Source organism: Artemia franciscana, chromosome 8 (assembly GCF_032884065.1).
Source record: "Artemia franciscana chromosome 8, ASM3288406v1, whole genome shotgun sequence".
NCBI lineage: Eukaryota > Metazoa > Arthropoda > Branchiopoda > Anostraca > Artemiidae > Artemia > Artemia franciscana.
Window position 1 is genome coordinate 52030507 of NC_088870.1, and position 13162 is coordinate 52043668.

Genomic DNA, 13162 nt, shown 5'->3' on the forward strand with positions numbered 1-13162 from the left:
AAATTATGATAATTTAATTAAAGTTTGACTTTTCATAATAGCTGAAGCAGTTGACTATTAATATTATAAAGAAATAAGTTTATCTCCAAGTTCAAGTTATGTGTACAAATGGAAAGCTACGATATACTGTAATTTTCTTTCATTTTGAAAACAAACTTGAGAGTAGAATCGCCAATTTGACGAAAATCCCTATTTTTCTATTCCGACCCAAATAAATATTGCTAATGACCAATAATATCTTCAAACTACTAAATATAATAGCGATAACTTTACTGAGAAACAAAAATTTCTAGGAACAAATATTTTTAGCTAAGCACAAATCCTGAAAATACATTTATGACTAGTTACAACAACTCAAGCGGAATGTTTAGAATAAAGAAAACGATTTAAATATTTCGAGCTCCACTTCTACCTCTCTTGCTTCTATTAACTCCTCTCATTGCTGTTTGAAGATCAGCAAGGAAATTCTCAGTGTTATGTACAGTAGTGCCACCAATGACAACCCTAGTTCCTGGGTATGTTTTATTCATTTGATAAGCAACAAGAGATTCTTCGTAAGTTACTCCTCCTATTATAAAGACAATGATATCTTGAGGTCTCACACCAAAGGGATATTCAGTTTTCAAATAGGCGTAATTCTCTTCAGGACGACCTTTGATTATATTCTCTAAGCTTTCTTTAAGTACTGGACTATGTTGAGTGAATACATTTTCAACACCCTTGAGCCCTCTGAAAAATCTTTCAGTCATTTTAACTACGTCTTTGGTTTGAAAGGCGTGACCTCGTGTAAGACTGGCATATTCAAGCATTAGGGAAACGAGACCAGGGTAATGATCAGGAACTCCTTGATGCCGGAGAGTTTCAACCAATCCAGATACATCATTGCTTGGGTGACGTTCATACCGGAGAGCGTATAACAACACGAGTCTTAATGCGTCAATGTGACGCAATTTGTCGTTGGTAATCAATCGTCGAACTCTATTCAAAGCTGAAGAATGCCCGTCCTGAGCTGCTAAATCTTGTTCGAGTTCTGAAACTTCAAGAAGGTTGTGCTGTGCGACCAAACGAGATAATTCACCAACGACGGTGACGTGTTTGGAAACAGTCCCTGAAAGTTTTTTAAACTGTGGGTAATTTTCGACAAATGCTTTCATATCACCAATACTCTCAACTTTCTGATGACTTTTAGCCTTTTCTTGGAAATCATCCATTAAGTTCTTAATATCTTGTCCTATCTGACCGAAATTGGCATACATTTTGTTGCAGTAAAACTCATCATAAACTGGTGACATTATCACTTCTTGCTGTTCTTTCGAAACGCCAGGACAGTTAACAAGACTAACTCGGTTGTTTTTGATGGCCAACAATTCATGAACCATTGCTTGGTAAGTCCACTGATTTAAAAGAGGAGTTACAGGATCACTTCGTCTGTCAACAATCAGAAGAAGTGGCAGATCTGACTGTTTAAAATCAAACAGCTGATGCTCTCTTACTATATAGTCGCTAATGTTTTCCGCAAGTTTTCGAGCCAGGTTTGATGAGCCTTGATAACGAATTACTGGATTCTTCTTTGTTGCTAAAAGGAAGCTAATAATTCCTGAAATGGTTCTTTGTAGCGTCAATTGACCCCACTCCAACCCAAGAATAGGTTCATTCAGATTCAAAGAAAAGAGGACGTTATCAATGGGGTAAAAATCTGCATAGATTTCTTGAACTTCTTTGACTAACTCTTGCTCATCACATTCAGCCAGTAGTTTTAGCCATGCTTTTGGCAGTACATTACTAAAATAGATATAATAGCTTCCAAATCTTGGGCTTCTCAGTTCATTGCAGAGTAGGTCAACATATTCTTTTAAAGGTCTGAGGAAAACAATACATTTCAAATATTTTGCTGGTTCTTTACCAGAGTTGCCACTAATTTGCTCAAATAGGTAGACTTCCTTTTGAAGCATGTCTGACTGTGAGAAAGAGAGACTTACTATTCCAATAGTTTCTTTGTCCATTAATAAGACCTTCATACCTGGTCCAGCCTCCGTCAAAATTGTTTTGAAATAGAGACGACATGCTTCTACGGGATCCATCCTTAAAGACAAAAGAAAAATTAGTGGTTGAAGATAAAAGAAATAATAGAATACAAGATAAGACAACTATGGCGTACAAACAAAAAGCCACGTTGCTAGGATGTAAGACACTAAGCAAAATTTAGTTCCATGTAATTATTACCTATATTTTGTTTCATACCTGAGCACAGGGAGGAGCTTATTTTCTGAACTAGTGAGCAAGATAATGCCCCGGGAAAAATTGTCAATTTTGGGCTTGAACAGCAAATTTCCCGGCCAACCCCTGAAATTCTTGTTGTATATAATGAAGTTTAAATGAGCTGTCCTGAAATAAGCAAGACTCAAACAAAAACTTTTTCAAGACATACAAGATAAAACCAGCTTTCTGGATTAACAAGAGGGTTACTGTATTATCAAAAAGCACAGATTTCATATTTTTGACAATAAAATTTGTTTTTTGGCAAAAGTTTCGAAATATTATCCAAATAAGTTCCTGCATCCAATTTGGAAGACTAATGAAATTCTCCAAGATTGACGATGGTCAACGTAGCTTTTTTTGTTTAGTCACTTCTGATCTTAAAATTATGCTACCCTACATTAGTTCTTGATGTAAAGAGTAGTTTCTAAAATGAATAATTGGGGGGGGGGGAAATCAAATGCCATTCCCAAAATATATGTCCTGAATTTTTTGGGCAAAGGGCTAAACCTAGAGTACAATACGTGCAAGCACAGTCCAAATCTTACAAAGAATTCGTGAGTATTCTGAGGAGCTCTAATAATAAAAAACATGGCTAAATGCAGTTTTAATAAGGGTGGGTTCTTTAGTTAAAACCAATAACAAGCACTGTGTAAAAGGGAGGGGCTTGAACCAGGCCACCCAAAATCCCATGGTTTCCCCCTTTTGTTGACTATGTTTGCCATATTTTTATCCAGTTTTTCATATTTGCCCCCACCCCCTTTGGAACAAATTTTTCTGTATGCACCAGCTCAAGGGTCAACCTCTACCTTCGATATATTTTATAAAAATTCATTTGAATACAGAACAATATTTTGGAGCTAAAAAAGGCAATTAAATTAGGTGTCGGAACACCCTTCCCTCTACCCTGAAAAAAAAATCTTCAACCGAGGAAACTCAGAAGTTCATATTTTATGCAAATTTTTGCACATAGTTCAAGGTTGGCCTCATTTCCTCCGTACAACCTTGTTATGAAGGCAAAGCTCACTGTCACCGTTTTGGGTGAAATAACAAAACCTCCCAATCTTGAAAAAAAAAATGCATTGAAAAGTAAGTTCTTAAACTGTCTCTATTCCAGGGGACGGCTTTGCGGAACAACACTGCAGCTCTAATTGATCATTTTTTTTTTAACACCAGTCTGTTGTGCAGAAATAGTAAAAGATTAAAATTCTTAACTTTTTCGATACGGCGATTGTGAAACGGAAAATAATAGTTCCACTGAAGTTCAAAGAATTTCCAGTGCTTTTCCAAAAGCAGAAATTGATGTAGTAAAATAATTCTAAAATGAAACAAAATAAAACCATTTCAGCTCCAACAAAAGAAAACAGTTGAAGCTCCCGAAATAAACTTCTTATGTTGTGTTGGATCAGTGTGAAATTTAAAAATTAGCCCTTTGAGAAAAGAAAAATCTGTTTCTACTTCTAGATTTTTCAGGAAACAGTTTTGGAAAAGTCAATTTCAAAATCCCAAAATTCCAATTTTTCACCTTTTTGTGGAATCTTTTGTTTGCGTCAAACTTTATGAAAAGCAATCTTGAATATCAAGCCTTGGACCCAAAACTAGACCGAATCAAGTGCAGAACTAGATAATAACAAATTGCAAAAAGAGTTGCTGGATCTATGCCAAACTTGATAAAAAGTGAAAACTAGTTTACTATTGACGCCTTTGGCTATTTAGACACAATCCTACCATTACATGGATCATCAGAAAATCTACTTGAATGGGTTGTCGGATCTCACCTAAACTTGATAGAAATCTAAGCCTAATGTCTTACTTATGGCTCTTAAAAATCATGACCAGAATCAGCCTGTGTAGGGGAAGGGAAGGCAGGGGGTCCCGAAACCATAGTCATCAGTTTATCTAGTAAAAGACATTGTTGGATCTCTACCAAACTATTTTGAGAAATAAAAGTATAGCGTTCTAGCTATACCTCTTGATGAGTCTGTTCCCAATCCTACCTCTGTGATGGTCCCAAATTCTTGTCATCACAGCATTACCAGATACACTGTCAACGCTCAATCAACCTTGGTGAGAAGTAAAATCTAGTATTGCTGCATCAGGATTGGAACCAGATCATACCCATATGAGAAATATGATGGGAGGACTTGAGGAGCTTGACTTGTTGTAATCAGGGCATTTGGCAGAAAAGGTTATTTATTTTAATAGAACTTGTTGTAAATTGGGAGCTAATTTCCGAGTGTACCTTTTTGGTACAAACCCATAAACTCCTGTAATCAGTATTTCTATCAGAAGAGGATATTGTATTTCTACCGAAGTTGATAAGACATTACAGTTAGTATCCCACGAGTTCCTTTGAGGTGTCTGGAACTAAAATGACCTCTGTGAACAGGGACATGTGTCCTTAGATTATAGTCATCAGAATGTATTATCTGCAAAACCTACACAATGTAAATATTGACAAATTCGTTTAAATTAGCTGTACTTCTCAATGCAGCAACACAAATATGGAAATTTTCTGATTACCATAAAATGCAAATTGATGCACATACAAACAAAAACATTGATTTTACATATGATATTCGGAATAGCCTTCCCTCAACCATAAATAAGTATAAGAATATACAGTACTTTAAGAACAAATTCGTTTTATCAGTGCTTGGTGTAAGAGATAAATGCAACGAAATATGCTATGTCAATAAATTTATTCTGCATCAGTTATCAGCTGGAGGCTGTTTACTTCAAGTTATTAAAAAGGAGATTTCAAAATCTATGGGGGGGGATTTTTTCTCAATTTACCAATAAAAACGCAAAAACAGCATTTTTTCAATGGGAACATCCCCCAAAAATGTATTTTTCAAATCAAGAGGGGGGTAAAAAATCTAGAAGGCAAATTCCTCCTATGCAAATGCAAACTATGTCCAAGGATAGCGAAAGGCATCTGCATACGAAGGAAAAACTGAACAATAGCATACATGTATTTAGAAAACCAAAAGGCTGAATAAAAGAATAAAATTTGTGTATCCCTCAAGTTTTAACTTTAGGTAATGTTTTAACTTAAATCTACACACATACAGATCCAGGCCTTGGGAAGGGGGGAGGGTGGTGTTAAATAATGTATTCAGGCGTAGAACCAGGTTCCTCTATGCAGTGATGTATTGAAAAATACTAATTTCTACAAATTATTAAAACTCCCAAATGTAGTTGATACTTCTAGCCGTAATTTAAGTCAGATGTCATTCCTGCACAAAGACAAAATGAGATGGTAGGATTCCCCATGAATAATGGGATATACTCATGGATAGCAGTATATAACCATGAATTCCCCAAGTAGCCATATGTGCTATTTTCCTAGCCACCGAAACAAATTAATAGGCTAGTGTAACTTGTTGATCCTAAAAAATCAAAAGAAAGCCAATATTATTTTCTTTACCTTTGTATTCTAATAGTGTATTTATTTACTAAATTTTTTGTCATGTTAAAGGTGCAGTTCAGAATCATTTGATAACTTGAGCAGTTACATTTCCATATAAGATTTTAATGAATGAAACATTCAGGAATGACTAGTTAGCATAGATCAGGGCTCAGAGTGTGTTCCAGAGGGCCAAGAGTGTCCAAATTCCTCTCCCGTCCCTTCCCTTTTTATAAAAATAAAACAATTCCCTGAAGATTGGTGTTAAATAAAAAAAAAATGTATATTCAACTTTGGCTTCGAGTCTGCTTCTCCCCAACGTGGACCCTAGAATGGTGGCTCTCTTGACTTCAGCTGGATTCTCATCAAACCTTTGATTGTTTTTCAAAGATAGCACCTAGCTTACTAGAATCTTTCAAGGCCCAAAAGTAAGGACAGAGTTTTAAGCCCTTCCAGAATTGGTTCAGGTTGTAGGTCTATTCCAAGCATGGAGGAGAGGATTTTTTTAAATGCTGAACATTTGAAGGCAAATGAATATTCGTATAACTAAATCATAAAACGGAAGTAGATTACAGTACATTTCTTTTACTAGCTTCAACCAACCATGAATAAAACTTCCATGAACTGTTTTACAACCCATATTAGGAGAAGAGAAGGTGTTTTCAAGCTCCTATCCACGCTCCTTAGCAGGATTTTGGAAAAGTAGGTCCCAACTTAAACTAAAATTATAATAGCTAAGGACATGACATACCAAAGTTTATAGTCCTAAAAAAACAGGCGGAGTCAAGCTTGATTTTCGGTTTCAAAGTTCAGATAAGTAATGGACATGTCATTATAAAATCTTTATGCTCTTACAAGTATGGAAGAGGTGGTTGCAGGAGCTTGAAGGTGCCTTTGGTGCCCTAATATGCATTGTAGATACATTTTTGCAGCACACCAACAATTGGAACTAGCTTCTAGTCCCAATTCTGCTCCTTCATCTCAGTTCTAATACAACTCCCAATTCTTGATGTATTTATATGGCTTATGCTGTGAAAATATTGCTTGTGAAATGTAATATGTCTCAAAATAATGAAGACGGCCAAAGCCTTACCCCTCTTCTACTTGCCATATAACTGGGTATAATCCCAGTGTTCAAATAATTCCTATCAGCTCTTCGATTATACATTTTCCCACCTATTAGGCTGTCACCATAAAATTGTCTGGTATATGCCTTCAAATTTGTCTGAATGTCAAAGTAATCAATTAACTTTGCCTATTTGCATGTTCTGGATCATGATGAGTTTGGGAGTGGTGTGCAGATTGTCCCTGGGGAAATCTTGGGTCATATTTCCTTGAATTCAAGTGCTTGTATGCATTCAATATAGAAGTGACGTTCTGAAAAACAATCTGCTGTTTGAACTATAGATACATTCTGTATCTTCAATCCAGAGTCCATAGTTTTACGATTTTTCCTACAAATTTTCACTGTTTTGCTCTTTCATCAAACATTGGGGCCACCCCAAAATAAATTCCGTACATGCAAGCATGTACTAGCCTAGTTTTAAAGAAGATTATTTTTTTTCATGTAGTTTCACTCTTTTTTGTTGTTATTCTTCTAGAGATAATAAAATAAGAAATTTTAAAATACTATTATGGAATGAAAGGAATGACCTACATAGGAATGACCTTGGGACAAAAAAAAAAAATAGAGAAAGCAAGTAATATAACATATTAGAGGGGATAACCACCCCAGTCCTGCTGTTAATGATTTACTGACACTTGTTTTTACTCAAAACACTGTTTATTCTAAACCCAAGTACAAAATTCTTCAAGATGTTAATTGGTTCAAATCTATAAATATGAAAAAACTGGCCTGACCAAATAACTATAAATGCTTCATTTGTATTATTGATCAAATATGATTTTTACAGTCCAAGATTAGTGTGGGTTTTCTTTTCTACATGACTGCATGAGATGAAATCCCAGTCTGAAAATACAATTTGTAAGTGTCAGGTTACCCCTACAGAACAATTCCAACTGACCTCCTTAAAGCTTACCAGGCACTTTTGCAACAGTTGCATAATTTCGTCAAAGTCCAGGGGGAGGGTGCAAAGAGCCTATTTTCTCAAGTTAAGTGAAAATGACACTGAGGAATTAAAATAAAATGAGCCATATGATACCACGAAGGCAAAGGTATACTAAAGTAAATTAGACTGATTTGTTTCTATGGATGCATGATTTTTGTAAGCCTATTTTAGTTTTGACGGAATTTTTGAAAACGTGAAATTTCCATTGGGGTGGGGAGGGGGGCAGTTGCCCTCCTCCCTGCCTTATAGCAAATTTCGCCCGTGTTTTGTAGTCCTGCATGCAAGTCTAGAACCACTAAGTTCTATAATATGTTTTAAAACAAAACAAGCCCAGTTTCCAAGGAAAATGGTGAATTCAAGGTAGGCAATTTGATGAAACTAAATAGTTTTCTCATAATAGCAATGTTTCTCTGTAGCACAATATGGTGGTACACTTGTTATGGCAATAAGAAATAAATTTTCGCTTGAATGAGTTTCCCCCCCCCTCTTTATAACCATTGTTATTGGACGTGAATTATTATAACCTACAAATTTAAAGTATGCTAACTGTAGATCAAGGTTCATCACATCAACTTCTGGAAAGTAATAATATTATTTTTAATTCTGTGACTACCTGCAAAAGCCAAATTTTCCTTAAGCTGAATTTTTCTATTGACTTGTTTATAGCTTAGAATATAACATCTATTTTAAATTCTGAGCCTTGTTAAGTTGGTCAAATGGTAAAAAAAAACTAAGACATTTTAAAGTGTGGTATATCAATTTTTTCCTAAAAATTGTACCTTAGTGCAAGTTTGTTTCTCTTAGACTACAGGCATTGGCCTGGCAGTTCCATGGATTTGAGCCATATTTAAATAAAACTTGATTTTTTTTTTATCTTTTGAACTTTATAAGTAAGAAAGGAGTAAAAGTATGAAGTTTAAACACATTCTTAGCCATGTATTTGGGCTATAGGTGAATTGTCACTTTTTGAACACATTCTATTACAAGTGAAATCAGCACTTATTGCTCTGGCTAAAATCAGCAAAAATAAGGTGGATACATTTTGTACAATTGTACAATTTATAGTGATTTAGTCAGGTTAATTATGCAGTTTCACTACTTTCCTAGGAGAAATTGACATGATAACCTTAGTTTTGTCTTGTAACTGTAACTTCATTAAATGTTTATAAGTTAACTTTATGCCCAACATCTGCTGACTTTCTATTTCTGCTTGGCAAGTGTTGTTCCATAGGTAATATTACATTTTGATTAACAAAATCCATGGTAAGTTATACCTTTTTAAAGGTAAAATTGTCTCTTAGCTAAAAGACAAATCTTATCATTTGATGTGCCTTTCAATGATCTTTCTAAGCATCATTTCTGTCATTAAAAATTCTGTTTTTAAACTTCAAAGTTTTTGGTGGCACATGGTTCTAGGTGATTTTGAAGGAAGAATTGCAATAAACAGACTATACAATTCAAAAATCAATGCTGTTTTGATATTTGTCCCCTATGCCAAATACATGCTTATATTACATTTGAATTTGATAAACTTCATAATTTAATTCCAAAATTCAATCTTCTCTGCCCTTCTTCTTTGTGCTATTTTGAACTTCTTAATTGTGCTTTTTGAATTATTGGAAACACTGAAATATGAGGATAGAAAGGATAACAAATGATAGTAATATCAGAATACTTTCAAATCCATGCATTTGGAATAGATGGCTGGATAGAAGCAATCTCCAGGTGTTAGATATGGCAAAAAAGGTTGATATAAACCAATCTAATTTCAAAATTTTTATGTTATTGGGGAAAGTACACATAATGCATTTTAGAAATGGGAAAAACTTCTAAATATCTTAGGAACCCAACAGTCAGCAAAAATGGAATGAATCAACAGAAATTGGTTTCCTGAAGGAATAGACTATAAATATTTCAAATTACAATAAGTAACCTAGGGACCTTGAGTAATCCTTTAAGCTTTTCAATTATACTCAATTGTTATAAAATTTATTTAAATGTTTAAATTTGTCTCAGTGACACTATTCTGTCAATGGTGATGGTCATTTTTAATAAGACCCACGCTAAACTTCAGAGATCTGACTTTTTAGTTTTCCATGTTCATTTTGCTTGAATACTAATAAAACATCTTTGAACAAATCAATCCTGTAAAACAACTTATCAGCTGTATCTATTAACAACAGGGATGTTTAGAGTTGTTATTTCTTTCATAGTTCCACTTGCTACTGGCAAAAAAAAAATGAACACAGTATCATTTTAAGGATCCAAAATGGAACTTTTTAATGGTAGAATTTAATATACTTGGCGAGAAAGGCATATGGCTGGTCTGTTTATTTTATGTTTAGCAAATTCTTTATAAAAAAAAACCTCAAATCCATCTAAACTTTAATCTCAATCCCAGTTTTAATGGTTTTCTGGGTACCATTTCCCCCCCCCCCCCAAAAAAAAAACCTAAGTTTAGTGCATAATTTGCTAAAAAGCAGTGCAAAAAATTAATTTTGAAACTAATTTGGACCAACTAAACAACCAGATTCAAAGGGCTTTCAGAGCAGCAATAAAAAAAGTTGGATTATCCATGTGTAGTACAACTAATTTATCAACTTTCCCATTCTATTTCTTTCTATATGAGTTTGATATTTCAAAAAAAATATCACTCTTATTATCACATTCTTATCTTATCACTCTTAATATCACATTCTTATTTTATAATATGTATTAAGTTTCAGTTAACAACATTTTTCTTGTTTTACACTTTCATCCATGCTTTGAAACTTATTTTTGATAATAGAATTTAATCTGATTTCATACACATCTGCTTTATCAGATCTGAAAAATGATGCTATTTGTAATGAAATTGTTATTTATGTTTACAAAGATAAATTTAAGCAACTATAGTTTTCATGCAATATTTGAAAAATTGTGGACATCAACAATATTTCTCAGGCATTTGTAAATATATATAGCCTAGGACTTTATCATGAGGGTTGCAATGACATAACTGCAACTATAAATATCACAAAGAGCATAAAATTAGAAATCAAATGGGACTACTCTTTTTGTATTCTAGTGTTTCTTCAGAGGAGTCATGACTATAAAGTAGTACCAAAACTAAATACAACATAAGATTCACTATTCAAGGATTTTTCTAAATTCAGAAAAATTGCTGTAATCTGATGATGCTACAACTGGCCCTAATAGGGCCAGATGTTGCCTAGATTATAAAAAAGTTTGCTGTTTTTTTAGATTGTTTTTATGGAGTAACATGGTTAACTCTTATTTATTGATTGAACTCTCTACAAGGAAACACAATTCTGGAAACTACTTTAAAACATTTTAAAGTGCTTACTTATTATTCCTAGAAACATATTACTTTTCTTTACATTTACCCTTTCCCCTTTCTAATGGACAAATATACAGCCTTAACTACCTATATAGGCCAATACTCTTACTCTTTTGTCCCTGCTGCTTTTTAACTATTAAATTAAAAAAGAAAGGAGTTGCACCATTGGAAATATCAAGAGTGGGCCTATATATTTATTCCTTAGGGGGGAAGGGAGGGGTATGTTAAAATGATGTGCTTTTAGAAATAATAGGTGTATAGCCTCAGTAAATATTATAGAATGTTCTAAAGTAACTTCATGAATTTTATAATGTTTCTTTATGTAGAGTTTAATCACTAGGCAAAATATTTACCCTAACTTTGGAGGAACAATAGGCATAAACATAAAATGATATAGGCTAGACTAGAACACAAAGAATAAGGAAGCTTTTGGAGACTATATAGCCTAGGGCTATATCTGGTATAACTATTCAAGACTGAGATGCAAATGCAACAATATTAATTATCTAATTTGACAAGAGCACTGGACAGAGAATTGTAGCCAAGGCTATATTTATTTTTTCCAATCTGATTTCTACCCTATAGACTGCTCTACAGTTACCCACAAAATATGTCCAAGGTGATTGAAATATTAGTGCTTAAGAGGGAAAGGTGCTTGAAGACACCTGTTTTTGCCTTTTTTCGGCTGCAGGTTAATCTATTTTTTGGGGGTTGGTAAAATGCTGCTAAAGTATACTTTTGCCCATTCACCAACTAACATTAAGCAGAGATTCGTTTAACAACTTAATGTATCAAGGATGCAAAATGTAAAGGACATAGGCTAATTATTCACAGGAGCTTTGAAATGTACAATTCATCGATTTCTTTTAAGAATAGATAATATTGTTGACTTTTGCATAGATGGCGGAGGCACTTACCTACTGTTCACAAAGACAGGTTCGTAGCAGAAAACAATGCGGCGCATATTCCGCAACCGCATCGCCGTAGCGATGAAACCGCAGACTCCGTTCACATCAAAAGTCGAATTTCCTAGCTATTTCACTATGTTCCTACATTACATATATCCTAGAATCTTTGCAGTTGATCACTTTCTCTGCATCTGCGTCACTCAATTTACTTTTTTAAACAAGTTTGCCCTGGACGACCCCTAATAGGATATTGCATCTTCCCCGTGAGTAAGGCTCAGCTAAAACTCATATTATAGATCTACATAGATCTAGCCATCAGAGCAAAATTACAAAATCAACAGTTGCATTTATCAAGAAAAGGGTAGGAACACAAAATAGTAAAACAGATGTCTACCCACATTCCTTTCAGTGGATTGTTAGCTTTGGTCATAATTTTGTGGTTAGCTTGCTATTAAAACAGTTCATTGTACTATGCACCACATCCTATTTGGCAAATTTGTCTCTCTCGTGAGCTCCTCCCAAGCTTTCTGAACTAAATAGGATCTTTTATGCTTTGGATGACTTTTGTCATATATTAATTTATGAAACTTAAAAGCTAAAAGGAGCCTTTCAATGGCCTCTATCTTCTTTTTTTCCACAGTCCGCAAGCGTTCTAACTGCATGCTTTGGATTTTTCAGCACATGCGTCTTCCGAAAAACCGCATGGATTAGCAGCAAGAGACGCATGCATTCCTCAACAAAACGCAATTCGGAGAGGTTTTCCACAGGTCCGTACTCTGTGTGTATAGAGGGTTAGTCTATTAAATTTGTAGATGACCATGGAACACTGTAAATGTTGTAAGCCTTTTACATTGCTATATTAGAACTTATGCCATAGAGCTTAAGTACGTAAATTGTTCTCAGTCACTAAAAATTGCCGGTATTATTCTACATTTATGCCCACTCAAAAGGGAACACTATAAAATCCTGAAAAATTTTAAGAACACCTACTTACGTAATTCCTAAAAGCACTTAACTTCATTCACCCCCTCCCACACTCCTGATGCGCAAATTCATAAACTTAACTAAAATCTCTCGATTTGGTGCCCTCGGCCGGGGGTGTGATGTGTGGTTGGGGGAAAACCGTCAGACTCTTCCTGTGTTTTCCCTCCAGATTTCTCTTGGTACCCATTTAGGGCTG

The 13162-nt window shown here is 34.5% G+C and overlaps 2 protein-coding genes across 5 annotated transcripts in view; one reads left to right on the forward strand and one right to left on the reverse strand.

Moving 5' to 3' along the window:
* LOC136030548 (transmembrane protein 62-like) overlaps positions 1-13162 on the forward strand; it is a 100889-nt gene that overhangs the window by 76969 nt on the left and 10758 nt on the right. The gene's annotated exons all lie outside the window — the stretch shown is intronic.
* LOC136030549 (vacuolar protein sorting-associated protein 45-like) lies at positions 256-11970 on the reverse strand. 4 transcript variants are annotated; one of them, XM_065709603.1, is made up of 2 exons: positions 11907-11970; positions 256-2082 (listed from the first exon to the last, which is right to left on the reverse strand). In XM_065709603.1, the coding sequence occupies exon 2, from the start codon at positions 2079-2081 to the stop codon at positions 387-389; it is 1695 nt and encodes a 564-aa protein (XP_065565675.1). In that variant the 5' UTR covers position 2082; positions 11907-11970; the 3' UTR covers positions 256-386. The 4 variants fall into 4 exon arrangements, with proteins under 4 accessions (XP_065565675.1, XP_065565672.1, XP_065565674.1 ...); XM_065709600.1 differs by having other exon boundaries at positions 11833-11964; XM_065709602.1 differs by having other exon boundaries at positions 11811-11957.